The 15,563-nt window shown below is 34.5% G+C and overlaps 3 protein-coding genes and 1 non-coding gene across 5 annotated transcripts; 2 read left to right on the top strand and 2 right to left on the bottom strand.

The window, feature by feature from the left end:
* Positions 1 to 2,695: 2,695 nt before the first annotated feature.
* On the bottom strand, positions 2,696 to 5,252 carry LOC102615039 (dephospho-CoA kinase). 2 transcript variants are annotated; one of them, XM_052437153.1, is made up of 4 exons: positions 5,085 to 5,252; positions 4,766 to 4,911; positions 3,702 to 4,136; positions 2,696 to 2,871 (listed from the first exon to the last, which is right to left on the bottom strand). In XM_052437153.1, coding segments are annotated over exons 1-4 (690 nt in total). In that variant the 5' UTR covers positions 5,193 to 5,252; the 3' UTR covers positions 2,696 to 2,870. The 2 variants fall into 2 exon arrangements, with proteins under 2 accessions (XP_052293113.1, XP_024954334.1); XM_025098566.2 differs by lacking the exon at positions 2,696 to 2,871 and having other exon boundaries at positions 3,538 to 4,136.
* Positions 5,253 to 5,296: 44 nt separating this feature from the next.
* Positions 5,297 to 5,367, top strand: TRNAG-CCC (transfer RNA glycine (anticodon CCC)). Its single transcript has one exon. It is a non-coding gene; the product is annotated as a tRNA-Gly (tRNA).
* Positions 5,368 to 5,380: 13 nt separating this feature from the next.
* Positions 5,381 to 9,180, top strand: LOC102624613 (pentatricopeptide repeat-containing protein At2g33760-like). The gene is made up of 2 exons (XM_006480048.4): positions 5,381 to 7,241; positions 8,561 to 9,180. The coding sequence occupies exon 1, from the start codon at positions 5,488 to 5,490 to the stop codon at positions 6,886 to 6,888; it is 1,401 nt and encodes a 466-aa protein (XP_006480111.1). The 5' UTR covers positions 5,381 to 5,487; the 3' UTR covers positions 6,889 to 7,241; positions 8,561 to 9,180.
* On the bottom strand, positions 8,928 to 10,125 carry LOC102614737 (glutathione S-transferase F6). The gene is made up of 3 exons (XM_006479845.4): positions 9,901 to 10,125; positions 9,747 to 9,795; positions 8,928 to 9,635 (listed from the first exon to the last, which is right to left on the bottom strand). Exons 1-3 carry the CDS (start codon positions 10,048 to 10,050, stop codon positions 9,193 to 9,195), a joined length of 642 nt encoding a protein of 213 aa, XP_006479908.1. The 5' UTR covers positions 10,051 to 10,125; the 3' UTR covers positions 8,928 to 9,192.
* Positions 10,126 to 15,563: the final 5,438 nt, after the last annotated feature.

Below are 15,563 nucleotides of genomic sequence, written 5' to 3'. Positions count from 1 at the left end.
AGGACTATGCGTGTTGTGATGACGGTAGCTCTTAATGCCTCAATACAAAGTTGATACAAACCCCATCAAAACTTTTCAGTCATACACTGAGAAAGTGAGAATCTTTTTGTTTTTCCTCTAAAAAGACATCGTTTAGTACCTAATAGCAAGAGAACAGAGCATTTACATAGCAGTCAATTAATTAACACACACCGCGCCCCGCGCCGGCCACCCCCCCCCCACACACACACTTGACGATAATCACTTCAGTTTATTGGGGCTACTAACTAAGTGGTTCAAGCTATCACAGCTTTGACAGTTCAGCTTTCATCGGACGGTCCTTATTAAAACCTTTATGGCTTTATAGTTAATCAAGCTAGCTAGTTTAAAAATTATTACTTTTTCTGTTATCAGCGAAAATGATAAACTTGGCTCGTCCTATTGTCAGTAATAATATGGAAATGGGGCAGGGGAATCGTACGTGCTTGGAAAAATTGTGATTGAGAATTGATAGAGATTAAGAAAAGACGACTGGGGCATCTTCGAGCAAATGCTTTTGCTTCACTTTTTCAGAGCTTTAGTGGAATTACGGACTGGGCAAATAATGATTGGAGAAAATAAAAATTTAGCAAATGAAGAGTAACCAAGCATGGACAAGACCTTGCTCTAGTTATCTGACTTCGGCAATTTGTGCTTATTTGATTACAAATCTGATGCATGTATTTTCGACAGAGCAGAATTTCGGGTTAGCCTGGGAAAGTTGTAGAGCATTCATATATAAAACAGTTGAATGTCCCACCTCCGTTAAATTAAAGCAGCTAGCCATCCAATTTGTGGACATTATCATATCAATTCAATTCAGTCCAACTAATTGGTTCAGAAATTTAATCTTCCAACAATTCAATTCATGTTTGAAATCAATGATGATTGGAAAATTAACCAAGTGCGCATTATACAATTAATGTTGCTATACCATAACCTATTTCCATGATCATATTACTTGCCACACTTTGGTGTAATTTTTTTTTCCAGGGAACTTCAATTACTAATTGACCATTTCGAGTAATTAATTATTATACTCACCCCATTACGCAATTGTACTATGATGTTGTTGAAGCCAGAAGTTTAATGGACCAAATTAGAATACGTAAGTGATAAGCTCTCAAGGACATTTTATCTGCAGTTTAAAGGAGATAAAATAAAATAAAAAAATTAGCTGTAGCTTCTTTGTCTGTTATGGAATAAAATCTATATTTTATAAAAATATATTAAGGAGATAAAATAAAAATATTTTATATTTTTACTAAATTAATACATAAATAATGTTAAATATTAAGGAGTAATTTTGTAGACTCATTTATTAAGTGATCAAATATTATATTAATGAATTTAATATTATTATATCCTATATGATAATATATTATGATTAAATATAGCTTTTAATTGTATTATTTTGCTCATTATAGGATGAACATTTTTATACGAACATAGGAAAATCTCTATACTCAGTCAAAAATATACAAATGGTTATGGCTCATTGGCAGCTACTGTTCACTAATTCATAAACTTGGAGACAGTGTGGCATTCTCTCTTCTCTCTCGTTCTTGTCTTTTGTGGGTGTGCGCGCGCACGCAATTTGTGGAGACAAGTTGCAAACTGCGGTAGATCCGATCAAGGCAGCAGCAACTAGTTGAAGCTTTCACAGCAACCTTGAAATCTTTTCCATGGCTAGAGGTGACAATATAAGTTAGAATTTCTTTATTCGATTTGAATTAAATGGATTTAGATTTAAATAAGTTAATGTGTTTAATAAATTAGTTGAATTTGATTTGATTCGCTACCTAAATAAATCAAATATAGGTTTAAATTGACTGATTCGTTAGTTTAAGATTCATTATTGATTGATGCAATGAAAATTTTAAATTATGCAAAGAAGTCACTATGTTTCACAATATTTTATTTGAAGATTTTAATTCTTACTATAATTTTTTTTGCTTGATTTTTATTGTTTAGAAATTATTATTTGATATATAAATGTTATAGTTATAGATAAATGTATTTGAACAAACCTAAATTTGATTCAATTTAATTAGTGATTTTGTTAAATGAATCAAACTGATATTCATTTATGATTTGTTTAATAAATGAATCGAATCTAAAACTTGAGGTAATGATTTGTTTGAATTCAAATCGACAGAATTTGACAAAATTCGTTTAGGATTCGTGAAAATTCGATTTGAAAATTCGTTTTGCCACTCCTAGCCATGGCTTAAGCATGTGTCTGTTTAGAAATGCAAGATTAATGGCTCAAAACTTAAGATTTTCTTAAGCATAATATATATATCTGGAGAATAAATTATTATAGCCTCCACAATGCTTGCCAACTCCGGGCTGATGCTGGACATGGCTTTATTAAATGAAGCAGCAAATTGCTTGCTATCTATCTGTTAATACTTTCCAGGAGAAAGCCTCCATGTAACAACGAAATGGAAAAGCAGGATTAGATAAAAGATGACAATGAAATTTTCAAGCAAATGCGAAGACAACAAAAACTTAGCACTGAACTTTCAAGCTTATCTCCCACTTTTGTATAAACCAATGGTTTTGCCAAGCTTTTAGGCTAGAGTGAGATATGACAACACTTGCCACTTTGTATAACTATTAATTTATTTTCTTTCTAAATCAGTAAAAATATAAGAAAGGTATCCACATCTTAAAATGAAAAATGAGAGAGAAAAAAAAAAAAAAAAACAGAAGTTAATATCTGATTGCTGCTATGATCTTAATGCTGTACACAAGTAACACAGCCTTGTTTGAAAAGGACTTGGTTGACTAACAAGTATGAACTGGAACAATCCCGGAGTATTAACTGCCAAGGAAACGGTTCAAAATCTGCGAGGCGAATATCAAAAGTAAGGTTTAAGTTAACTTTGAATTGACAACCAATGCACATAAGCAATTGCTTGGAATATAGCCTGTATAGTTTCAAGCACAAATGAACTAGTAATTCATTTCAATGAAAAAGGCTGCCTGCGGATTAGTATTCAATAGTAATTATAGAATGCAAACACCACGGGATACTGAACCAGCATTTATTTAACAACAAAATCAATCATAAAACCTGTTTTGAGCTATATATCTGTTTTTCATGAGTTAAAGGCAAATACAAACAATTAGTGGAGAATTATGTTAGTTACTAAAAGTTAAAAGAACTTCACTTCTCTTCATTGAAGAAAGCAGAGAAGAGATTCTATTCAATTCTGTCCAGTCTACGCTTCATTGAAAAGAATGAACAGAAGTTCTCCTCAATGATAAGAACTTTTTTCTTCATTAGACTTTCACTTAAACTGATACAATGGCATTTCATCTTGTGTTACTCAAGAAGCACATCATTAAACAGGTGTTTCACATGCACAGAATTTCTCACAATCATCTTATTTTTCAAAGACCATTTAGTACCACTAGTCTTCGTTAGTCATACACAATCTGGCTTGGAACTTAAATTAAAAGTCCTACGAAAGGGAATTAAAAGAAATTTCAGTAATAAGACCCACATAATTGAACAAATGGAAGCATTTTAATTTATTCAAGTGAACAAAAGAAGCACAAATCACAAGCCAAGACGGAAGATAAATCCTGTTGGAATGAAATTCAAACAAAATACAATGGTAAGTGTCAACCACTATAAGTTTGAGATGATCATCAATGGCGTAAAATATTACCATGAAACTTTTCTGAAAATAAGAACACCTACAACGACAGAAACAAGAGCTGATAAGGCTCCCTGTCTTGAAAGCCAGAATTCAGTCCAATTCAGAGGCCTCTTGATCTCAAATAATACCTTCCGGACCTGTTCATTCAAGTCATCAAGTGTTCCAGTGTTATTGATCACTATGTCCGCATTGTTCCTTTTTATATCTAGTGGCATCTGAGCATTTATCCTATTTCTAGCATCCTCCTCGCTCGTTCTATCCCTGGCCATAAGTCGCTGAAGCTGTGTATCAGGATCAACCCATACAACGACAATCGGCTTTGTCCACTTATCCATCTTGGCCTCAAATAGCAAAGGTACATCAAGGACAATTACCTTACAACCCTTAATCCAGAGCTTCAGAACTTCCATGAAGATACCCAAGGATATATAAGGAGCCAACAGCCTACAAATATGATGACAACAAAATTTTAAAACTAAGGCAGTTTTGCATTTCTAACAAATTGTTGCTACTAGTAACGACTTGTTACGATCTATTGGTTCATATAGAATCCATGTCAGGTGTATCAAAAAAAGGAAAATTATTCCCTAAGCGTACATAATAAAATACAGTCAAAGGGTCCACCCCGAAACCAAGGGATACTAACTAAGAGATCAGTCCACCTGGAAAAAGGATTCTATGGCGTCTCACATTATATAATTCATGAACCCTTAAATTTAACCAGTACAGTTCAGAAGAAAAGGCATCAGAAATTTAAGGGATATGGCTTCATGATTATAAGGAAACTTCAAACAATGGCGCCAAGTTTAATGCCATCAACACCAGGTGATTAAGAATTGAACTCAATATAGCACCATTATGAAAATGAATGCTAGATGCCGCTTTAATATAAATTCTAAGCACCAAAGGCAGCCGAGTGATTAATGCAGTGCAGACTGAAACTAGGATCCAGTTCGAAGTCACCAATTTGGAACTAAAACCAGTTTAACATGTCCAGAGAGAACTGCTTCAAACTAGACATACAGATTAGAACCAGTTGAACAGTTTTTTTTTTGCAGAATGGAAATCCATACCCATTAAGAAGCTGACGTTTGGAAGAATCGGAGAACACAATTTGACCGAGCTTTGACCTATCAACTTCTCCATTAGGCAACAATATATCCTCTCCGAACGCTGCAACAACCTTTTTCCAGCCACCAGTGCCTTTCTTTAACACATCCTGCCAACAAATGATTTGTATATTCAACAACCAAATTAACTCCAACCAGAACTTTTTCATAACACTTCAGAAAAGAAAAGAAGTACCAAACGAATAGAACCTCCTCTCCCAAAAAAGAAAAAAAATAAAAACTTCAATTAGTTGCAGAAAATTGAGAGGAAAAAAAAATTTACACGAGCGATGATGTCGGCGTCGACGACGGGCACATCATTGGCCTTGAAGAGATTGGAGACTGTACTCTTCCCAGATGAGATTCCTCCAGTTAGTCCCACTATCCTCATTTTTGTCTCCTGCTCGCCGATTTCTTGCTTGCCTCCTCCGCTTTTGACATTGGACTTTGACTTAATTGCTTTAAATAGCTTAAACGTTTGTCCTCGTACAACCCGCGCATCTGGTGTAGTGGTATCATAGTACCCTCCCACGGTACTGACCGGGGTTCGATTCCCCGGATGCGCATTTCATTTGTTATTAATATCTTTTGGCTCTGAAGATTACAAATTCTATATTTTCGTGGTTGATCCATCTTCTTATGATTTATTATTTACTTAAACATTCCGTTCTAATCAACGTTCATCAATGCGAGTAACAATTCCACAGCTTAACAGCCCGGCTGCTGAAAGAATCATCTACTTTTTAACCACCTGCACTTCCCCAAGTCACATTCACCAAATTCAAGCTCAACTTATCCTCCAAAACTTCCATTGCAACGCAACTGTTGCCTCCTACTTTATAACAGCTTGCCAATCTCTGAACCTCTTAAACACAGCACACTTGCTCTTCCACCAGCTGCACGTACCCCATGTCTTCGCTTGCAACTCTCTTATTAAAGCCTTCTCTCACTCCCAAATCCCTCACATTCCTTATTCTATATACACCCACATGCTTAGAAATTATGTTTTGCCTAATAACTACACCTTCCCTTTCGTGCTTAAGTCTTCGTCTGACTTTATGGAGTTTAAACAAGGGCAGGCAATTCATACCCATGTTGTAAAATTTGGTCATTTAAATGATATTTATGTTCAAAATTCGCTACTGAATCTTTACGCGTCGTGTCATGATATGGACCAGTGTCGTAAAGTGTTCGATGAAATGACTCAGAGAGATGTTGTCTCATGGACTGTGTTGATTATGGGATATAGGAGTGTTAAAATGTATGATGATGCACTGATTTCTTTTGAGCAAATGCAATATGCTGGCGTGGAGCCTAATCGTGTTACGATGGTGAATGCATTGGCTGCGTGTGCCAGTTTTGGTGCTGCTGAAATGGGTGTGTGGATACATGATTCTATCAGGAGAAAAGGTTGGAAAGTGGATGTGATTTTGGGGACTGCTTTGATTGATATGTATGGAAAATGCGGGAGGATTGAACAAGGGCTAAACGTTTTTCAAGGCATGAAAGAGAAGAATGTATTTACATGGAATGCAGTTATTAAAGGGCTAGCTCTTGCCAAGAGTGGGCATGAGGCAGTTTTGTGGTTTAATAAAATGAAGCAAGAAGGGTTTAAGCCTGATGAAGTGACTCTGGTTTCTGTTCTTTGTGCTTGTGGCCACTCTGGTTTGGTGGATGTTGGCCAAGAGATTTTTAGCTCAATGATTCATGGGAAGTATGGTTTTTCACCTGGTAAAAATCATTACGCATGTATGATTGACCTATTTGCACGAGCTGGATATATTGAAAATGCTTTCAAGCTAATAAACGAAATGCCTTTCGAGCCTACAAAGACTATGTGGGGATCGTTGCTGGCTGGTTGTAGAGATCAGAGAAGTTTTGAATTGAGTGAGTTTGTTGCAAAGAAGCTTTTGGAACTGGAGCCAGATAATAGTGCTTACTATATCATGTTATCTAATTTATATGCGGAAATGGGAAGATGGAGTGATGTTGAAAGAGTGAGGGAATCAATGAAAGGGAGGGGACTAAAGAAGGACCTGGGCTCTAGTTATGTAGAACTGGAACCACAAGAACTATTAGCGCAATAAGTCCCTATTTCATTTGCATGTTCAGAGATAGTAAACCTTTGGGCGGAGCTGTTTGCATAGATTTTATTGGCGTCAATCAAGACTGATCATGAATGTTGAAGTTATTATAAAAGGGGCTTAGTTTCTGTTTGCCGTCTTACACCCAGCAGATGGGTTACTCTTTGTAGCACAATACTGATGGACTGATAAAATTATCTAACTAACTGTCATCATTTTGCGTCAGTGGACCTTCGGTTGCCTTTTGTTACTGTATAGAGGAGGGCAGTGCAGTATGTCCATATCTTCTCAGCCAAAGAAGCCTGCTTCAACATTTTGCCTACTTTCATCATTAAGAGTTGAATCTCAGGCTAAAGGTACTCCATATTTTCAGATTATAATTTTAAATGTATGTAATACTGATGACGAATTATGTATGCTATGTGAACCTAAAATACAAGTTCAGATTATTCAAATTCATTCCTCTGGTCATACTTTGCTCTCACAAATAAGTATCATGGAAATGGGCAATTGTTTGTTTAGCTAGAATTATGGTCTTGGAACTAGCAACTTTTAGGTCAACTCAGCCTGCATAGTCTCATGATCATGGACATATTAAAGCTTGACCATTCTCTCTACCAGGGGAGGACCTCAGCCTTGCCAATAATTGGCTTCATAGCTAAATCCCACATTGTCTTTGAAGCTGTTGGTCAATCACTGAGATTTAATATGGCCATCTGTTTGCCTAGGCATTCAGCTGGGTTCATTCATCAGTATAACCCACAGGCTGAGAGATCCAAACCCGATGCGATGTGACTTGGGCAGTTTTGATGTAGGACAGGATGTGACTTGGGCTTTTTTTTTTCTTTTTTTGTGCTTTATTTTAAGTTTTTTCTAAAATTCTGTCTTTAGAATTTTATTATGATAAAATAATTTGAATCTACCCAGCTTGGTAAATTCATGTTATTTAGGATTTTAGTATAAAATGGGGTTGAATTCTATTTATTTGGTTGGTTGATTCATAATAAAAGAATTCCTTTAGAGAAGATTCGTTCTTCTTTGCTTTCGTTTGGCATCAAAACCTTTGTCTTCAAGAAGCGAGAATTGACAGTTAAATGGCTGATCGCCTAGAATAAAGCTAACCCAAGAATCATTAGGCATGTGCCTATATCAATGGTAAAGGTGCATATCACACCCTGGTTTTCATTTTGCATTAGGAGCTTCAGCATTCAGTATTGGCTATTTGAAATGACCAGTCGCTGAATCCAGGGGTTCGTGTTTTCTTGTCAACCAAAACATACACAATCTTAGGGTCTCTTTCAGTGAGAAAAACGAAAACCTACATTGTAAAATTTAAGAACACACTTCCAAGAAAGTAAAAAACTGGGAGGTTGCCTTCGGGAGGAGGATATGTGAAAAGTTTGACAGGAACTTTATCTTTTCTTGATATAGAGAGCGTTCTCCCCATGCTATATTCTAGGGGATATTCCCCTGGAATATAAGGTGGAGAGCAGCTGCGTTCTGGCAGCGCAGCTGCCCAAACGGACGCATAATACCCTTGCATTTCCATGATATGACAGACCAATCTAACAGAATGATCAAGTTTTGATTAGCAAACAATTTTTTCCCCCAACGAGCACTCGAGTGCTTAAAGTATGAGTGATATGATACATACAGTTATTTGTGCGACATGCAGGATGTTGGCTTTTGGATGTCCTGATGGAGTACTTAATTACACTTGAAGCTAAGAGCTGCAGTAAGAGCCATCCCGTCCAGTTTCATCATATCATACATCAATGGCATAGCTTGCTGATTTCAACTGGCATCCTCAGTTAAAGGGTTTTCAACGCTCCTATGTCAAAACACGCTCTTCAATGATTTGTCTTCAACCCAGTTCCGTATCCACGTTCCGTAACAAAGAAAATCTAAGGTGTTGAGATTGAAGAATTTTTATTTCTTATCTTTTGAAAGGGAGCCATTGCATGGTCAAGATCTTGAAACAGAAATTGATAAACCCATTGGGACAGTCGTTCATTGAATACTAAATTTTACACACAGGGCCATACGCAGAATATCTCCAGCTTCGTTTTATTAGGGTACATAGATAAAATAAAAACCTCAAGCCATCAACATCAAAGTTGAATATGAGGCAGTGCTGTTGAAATACAAAAGCGGTAGTACAAACTACAAAGCATCAATATTCTGCAGAATATTGATGACAAACGCCAAACAAGAGAATACGAACTCGAAAACCAGCCTAATAGGTATTACAAAAGATAAGTGACCACCGAGGAGCGACTAACGTCTAGTAGGTAGCGGGCAGAGTGTTCAGTGTTTGAGCAAGGCAAGGACCTTAGCCCAAGCCGGTCTGGAAGTGATATCAGCTGCCCATGCGCTAACATGGGGGCGTGCATCAAACAGCTTCTTGACAGGCGTCCCCAACAACAAATTAATATTGGGGAGATGATGCAAATCGACCAAGGTGAAGCTGTCGCACGCCAAGTATTTGGACTGAGACAAACGGGCCTCGTAAACATCTAAAATTTTGGCAAGCTTAGCTTCATTTTCTTCAACCGCAGCTGGATCAGTGGTCATTCCAAACATTGGCTTGTACACGAGCTCCCAGTTGAGCTTCGATGATGGGGGGTCGAACTGGAGTGCCTCCACCTCCTTCCATACCAATAACGGGGCGATGGGCTTGCCTGGGCATGTTAACTGGGTGCCTTTGTCTGGAAACTCCTGGGCGATGTATTGGGTGATTGCCCTTGATTCTGTACATCATCCAAAAGAACTTTTAGTACTATGCAATCTAAGTAAGGAATAAAATTTAGCACCCACTAATTAAGCAGAAAACAATAATAAGTATGAGTGAGTGGGCGTACCGAAGAGCTTCTGGTCGCCGTGTTCAAGCACCGGAACTTGACCGAATGGCTGCATCAATCAATTAACGAAACTAATGAGTATAAATTGATTGTGCTCCCATATCCAATTAATAGGAGGATCTGAGTTAGTAGTGTCGGTATTAACACAACTTACATTCAAAGAAAGGAAGGCCTCCTTTTTGTGTTCACCAGCCTTCATGTCTACGGGAACAAGCTCGTATTCGAGCTCCTTCTCGTAGAGGGATGCGAAAACTCGCTGCGTAGCAGTTGAGAAAACAGAACCGTGGACCTTGATGCCTGCCATCTTTGGGTCTTCCTTCCCTCGCTTGTTATTGTGAGTTGTGACTTGACTTGTGAGAGGTGCCTAAAGCCAGAATACCTTCAACATTATTTATAAAGGAATGGAGTATTCACAATTCTAGAATGATCTAATTGATAAATAATAAATAAAGTCTAGTTGCTGGCAACGACGCCGTAGGGTCCAACTGGGGTAATTTTTAAAAACTTCCCTTGAGGTTTAGGCTTGTTATAAATAGATGGCGAGAATTTGTTTATTTGTAAAAAAATTTTTACTGTCAATTAATTTTAACATTGACCGTTAGTTGACTGTGCAAAGATAATATTACCCTTAACAACAGTTTGTAGACTGACATAACTAAAAAAAAAAAATTAAAATTGTTGGCGTGAAAAAAATAAACCTATTTTTTGACAATTTTATCATTGTCAATTCTAAAGATTTACAATATCATAGGTAAAGATTATGACTATTTCATTTTTAAGTTTTGAATTTTATCTTTCTTGTAGGAACTTTAAGGAAATATCAATAATTTAAAGAGTATTTTTTAAATTTTTAATTTTATCTTTCTTGTAGGAACTTTAAAAAAATATCAATAATTTAAAGAGGATAAAATAGCCAATAATTTTAATTTTTTTTAGTTATTTCTGTCTACAAACTGTTGTTAAGGGTAATATTATCTTTGTACAGTCAACTAACGGTCAATATTAAAATTAACTGACGGTAAAGAGTTTTTTATAAATAAACAGATTCTCGCCATCTACTTACAACAAGTCCAAATTTTAAAGGAGATTTTTAAAAATTACCCGGTCCAACTGTTCCTTCTCTATCATTTATTTAATCAAAAGTTGTGCACTGGAAGTGGGTCACCAGCTGATGAGGCATTCTTTTGATATTAATCATACAATATACCAAGGGGAGGTCACCAGTTGATATTAATCATACAAATCAAACTGGCGCCCACCCCTGCGAGTAAAAATTTAAGTGGCATAGAGTACAATTAATTAGGTTTATTACAAACAACGAAAAATTTAGTTATATACTAACAACTAAGCATAATTTCTAGATTATGCCGATTTGATTGATTTTACGTAAAGTCTTACGTCATGCACTTGGGGATCTCAAGATTTTTGACATACCCTTCGTTCCGTTAAAAATGTTACAATATATTTCTCCATTTTCTAGAATAATAAAATAATACACATTCCACCGCATTTATTTAAAATGAGGGATAGTGGAGAAGTCAAAGAAGAGTAGCTACCGAGCTTGTTCATGTGTCGGTCGAAAGTCTGCCTCAGTCATCGTTGATCTTATCATTCTACACGTGTTGGTGTTAGATTGGTCCGCAGAGCATTGCGAACGAGCTGTTGCATGTAGATAATTTTAATCAAAATTGTTACATGATGAACAGGTGTTTGAGGTCAGATAAAGCAAGTCGCCATCATACGCAAGTTCGCAGTAGACTTTAAACTTTAAAGTGACCCGGTCTTTGTTTAATGAAATATAGGAGTTGGTTACACATAATTTCAAAAGATGGATGTCTGGGTGCCGATGCACGAGCTTGTAATTATGTGATGGTTACAGTGGAGTTGGTTGTTTAATATTTTAGGTCACCAGTGTGAGTAATATTTAACACAATGACGGTGCATGTTACTGAACGTCATTCGCGGCGACTTTTGAGGGGGACAACGCGAGCCAGTCTCAATTTTTTTTTTTAATAATAAAAATGAAATAGATTTTTTAATTGGCAATTGAAAATGGGCTTCTTAAAACCATAAAAAGAAAAAGAAAAATAAAGGGGGATATATATAAATTTGCTAAATTAATTTAATGACATAATTTCAATGAAATTCAAAGTTTCCGAACTTACTCTTTATTTTTTTTAATTATTTGTCTTGCGATTCATTGTCTTTAATTCCTCTGTTCTCTCTTGAGTTTCATTCGCCACACTGCCTCACTGAGGTTGCTGAACAACATGAATAATTGGATAACTATGCATGACAGGGTCAAAGAATTTCAAGAAATTAATTATAAAGGCCTGCTAGTTAAATGCTACAGTTTTGCATTTGCATTAGCAGCATATCACCATTTACAATCACTACCCTCTCCTCCTACCGAAGAGTTAATTGGATTGATACTGAAATCTCACTATTCGTTCTGTTAGATTGAAGTTAACCTCCTAATTTTCCACTTTATTACATCACTTAACAATTTTCTTCCCACAAAAAAATTATCTCTCAAACTAGATGCCAAATTTACATATGTAATCAATTTCAAAAACTTATTACCAAAAACAATCATACAGCAAAATTTCTCACATTCTTAACCATTTATACTCATTTTGAACCAAAACATCCTTAAAGCAAAACAATGGCTTCAATCTCCCATGTTAAAGTCAAATATGGACGATGGCACCATTCTACCTGACGATGGTTCCATCTCGTGCAACCATCACTTGGGCGATGGCACCCATCTATCAAGCAATTGTACCATTATTCATTGACATCACTTGGGTGATGGTACCATCATCGTAGCACTGGTAACGACAACTGTAACAAATTGAATAAAATAATATCAACAAACTTCATTACAAATAATTTTAGATTGAATATCATAGAGAATGGCAGCACATTAAACCACAACAAAAAAAAAAAAAAAAATCTTAGAGACAGTTTAACAAACATTTATTGTGTCATATTTAACAAACACCATTATGATAAAGTAATTATAAATCCTCAAGTAAAAAACAAATCTATTGCTCATCTATTATTATTTAAAAAAAAAAATCTCCAACAAGCCATTAAACAAGATTTAATCTTAAAAGCAAACGACAAAAAATGAAGAAAATGTAATGCTTTGTTAACCAATTGGACATTGGGTGAAAGAGACGATTGGGCCAATGAATTTCTGAGCAAAGGGGATGGGACTGATCGTTAAACGAGACGTTGTTATGGGTAATGAAACTTACGTGGAATTTGGATGTTGATTAGGATTGTTTGAAAGGTATTTTAGATTAAAATGGATATAACTGATTAAGAATGTAAAAATTTTTGATAAGTTTTAATAATGAATTTTTTAAATTGGTAACACAAGTAAATTTACAAAACTAAATCCCTCACTTCTGCTACCAATCTTCATGTATTTTGATTCATCTTAGAATTTTTATAATAAAGAGTTGGCTTTAAAAAAATTTGTATAAATGCATCTTATATGGGTGCTACAAAAATTCACGATTTTTCTATTCAACACAATAGGGGTTTTTTTATTTCTTCTTGTTCCTTTGCGTGACATATATTACACAACATGGAATGTGTCAAATTGTACGACAGTTTTATTTTGAAATTGCAATTTATCATTTCCAGACGGTGTGATTTTGAGGGCAAAAACTGAAATGGGGTTGAACAAGATTATTACGCTTAACTAATAAATAAATAAAATGTGTACAGAGAGAAAATAATTTTGAAATTTGATGGTTTAGAAAAGTCAAAGAAGAATAGACATCTTAGATTGGTCCACTTTGATCTTCGTTCATCGCGATTTGAAATTTAATGTGAATACGACAATCATTTTGCCTTGGAGTTGTTCAACTAAATCAACTATTTTTTTTTCTTTTTTCTTTCTAAAGGACCCGACCAAATATATATTTAAAAATTCACACATTTGATGCAACTTTTATCTTTGGATGAGTATTTATACTCTAAAAAATTATTTGGATACTTTTTTATTGAATAAATTCTATGCAGAAATTTTAAAATTAAGTAATTATTCAACACATTCTTAAAAATTTTAAAATAACCCCATATTAAATCATTATGTACCATTTTTTTTCTCTTTACACCCACATTAAAATCCAATCTTTTTCTCTTCAACACTTAATCAACAAGTAAAAGAACATGCTCTTCATTTTGGTTGATTTTTTTATATATAATCAGAAGGATAAAAAGCTAAATAACAAAATCTGTAAGCCATAATCAAAAGCTATTTAATACAATGAATATCCAGGATCTTAATTTTATGAAAAATATCGATATACCAAAAGAAACTAGAAACCGTCAATTTTCCACACTTTGGATCGATAATTAGTGAAATCAAATTGTTCGCCATGAAAAAGTGTACGTAATTCTAATAAAAAAAAAGTGTACGTAATTGTTAACTAAAAATGGATTTAAAAATTGGTGGTGAATTCAAGAAATTAATTTTTTTAATAATAAAAGAAACCTGGATTAAAGTATAATAAAAGAAAGCTGGGATGTGAGTTGCTAAGATTAAAAAGAAGAAAAAAAATAGAGTTTATTAATAAATTGTTGATGAGTGTAATGAGTGGGTGTCGAGAGTATAAATTTCATTTAGTTATCATAAAGCTATCCTTAAATAATAGTAAATTAATAAGTGGGTACTTTGGTGATTTAAAATTTTATTTGAATATGATTGTGCAGGGTATTTTTTCGAGTGAGAAGGCTTTATCCTTTATCGATTTACATTTTTTTTTTTTTTTATCGTTATTCGATTTGCTTTATTTTCTTTATTATTGCTTTTTGCTTGTATCTGGTCAGGGGAATAGCATTATGCTTTCCTTTTCTTTTCTTTTTTTTTTTCACTTAATTTTTTAACAAATATATGAACACTCAAGAAAAATAATTTACATTGATGATCAAGTACAGTTGTTGAAAAGTGTTCTACCGTCACCACAAGCTGTCGTAAATACGGAGGTTGAAAATGCAATTATTTTTCTAACAATCATCTTAAATGCAATTATTTTGAATGAAATTTGTTATCACGAATAGATTAATGCAGATAAAAAATCAGCATACGACTAATGAATGATATTTATCATCATTTTGAGCCGTTAAAAGTATTATTTTGGATATGCAATATAAATTTCAACTAACAAAAAACCATTGAAAACATATGAAGTTTGATGGGCAAGCATAGTCGAAAAAAACTTTTAAAAAAAAAAAAATAATAATAATAAATTTTAGTTGGAAAAAATAGTAGCCATAATTGATTACGTTCAACGATACTATATGTAAGGCCAATATAAATATGTTACTACTTTTGGATTACAAATAATTTTAAATCCTATGGACCGAAGATGGATGCATGTTAGAATAAGTAGACCAGCCGTTCCGGTAAAAATGGATACATGTTAAAATAAGTAGATGGAAAAAGAAACATGTTAATGGACAGAAAGTTCATAGAGCTAGGTAGGAGCAACATCTTGGTTAATACTATTAAAGGTAAGAAACAATTTTCTGCACCGTAAGGGCAAATAGTAGGTTAAAATTAACTTAAAAGGTGGGAATAAATAGTTGGTTAGCAAGCTGATTAATATATTAATTTTTGTTCCTAATTAATTAGCAAAGCATCTTATTTAATTGGAAATCACAATTCTTCACTAAACAATAGAAACTGTGATTTTATCGTGTTACTACAAAAGAAAATTATTTCATTTCTTTCATTGATGAATCCTCAAAATTCTAATTACAATTACTCAAATCATGCAAAAGGAAAAAACTGTGTGA

This window comes from Citrus sinensis, chromosome 3 (genome assembly GCF_022201045.2).
Source record: "Citrus sinensis cultivar Valencia sweet orange chromosome 3, DVS_A1.0, whole genome shotgun sequence".
NCBI lineage: Eukaryota > Viridiplantae > Streptophyta > Magnoliopsida > Sapindales > Rutaceae > Citrus > Citrus sinensis.
The sequence above is the reverse complement of the archived record's forward strand: the minus strand, read 5'-3'. Positions and strand labels throughout refer to the sequence as shown.

What these genes read in the sequence shown, in the direction of transcription:
- LOC102615039 (XM_025098566.2), bottom strand. Translation starts at nt 5,192, where the DNA reads ATGAGGATAGTGGGACTAACTGGAGGAATCTCATCTGGGAAGAGTACA. An exon ending in ACGCCGACATCATCGCTCGT is followed by an intron (nt 4,912 to 5,084) that starts GTAAATTTTTTT and finishes ATTTGTTGGCAG; the next exon opens with GATGTGTTAAAGAAAGGCAC. An exon ending in AAACGTCAGCTTCTTAATGG is followed by an intron (nt 4,137 to 4,765) that starts GTATGGATTTCC and finishes TCATATTTGTAG; the next exon opens with GCTGTTGGCTCCTTATATAT.
- LOC102614737 (XM_006479845.4), bottom strand. Translation starts at nt 10,050, where the DNA reads ATGGCAGGCATCAAGGTCCACGGTTCTGTTTTCTCAACTGCTACGCAG. An exon ending in AGGCCTTCCTTTCTTTGAAT is followed by an intron (nt 9,796 to 9,900) that starts GTAAGTTGTGTT and finishes TGATTGATGCAG; the next exon opens with CCATTCGGTCAAGTTCCGGT. An exon ending in CGGCGACCAGAAGCTCTTCG is followed by an intron (nt 9,636 to 9,746) that starts GTACGCCCACTC and finishes GATGATGTACAG; the next exon opens with AATCAAGGGCAATCACCCAA.
- LOC102624613 (XM_006480048.4), top strand. Translation starts at nt 5,488, where the DNA reads ATGCGAGTAACAATTCCACAGCTTAACAGCCCGGCTGCTGAAAGAATC.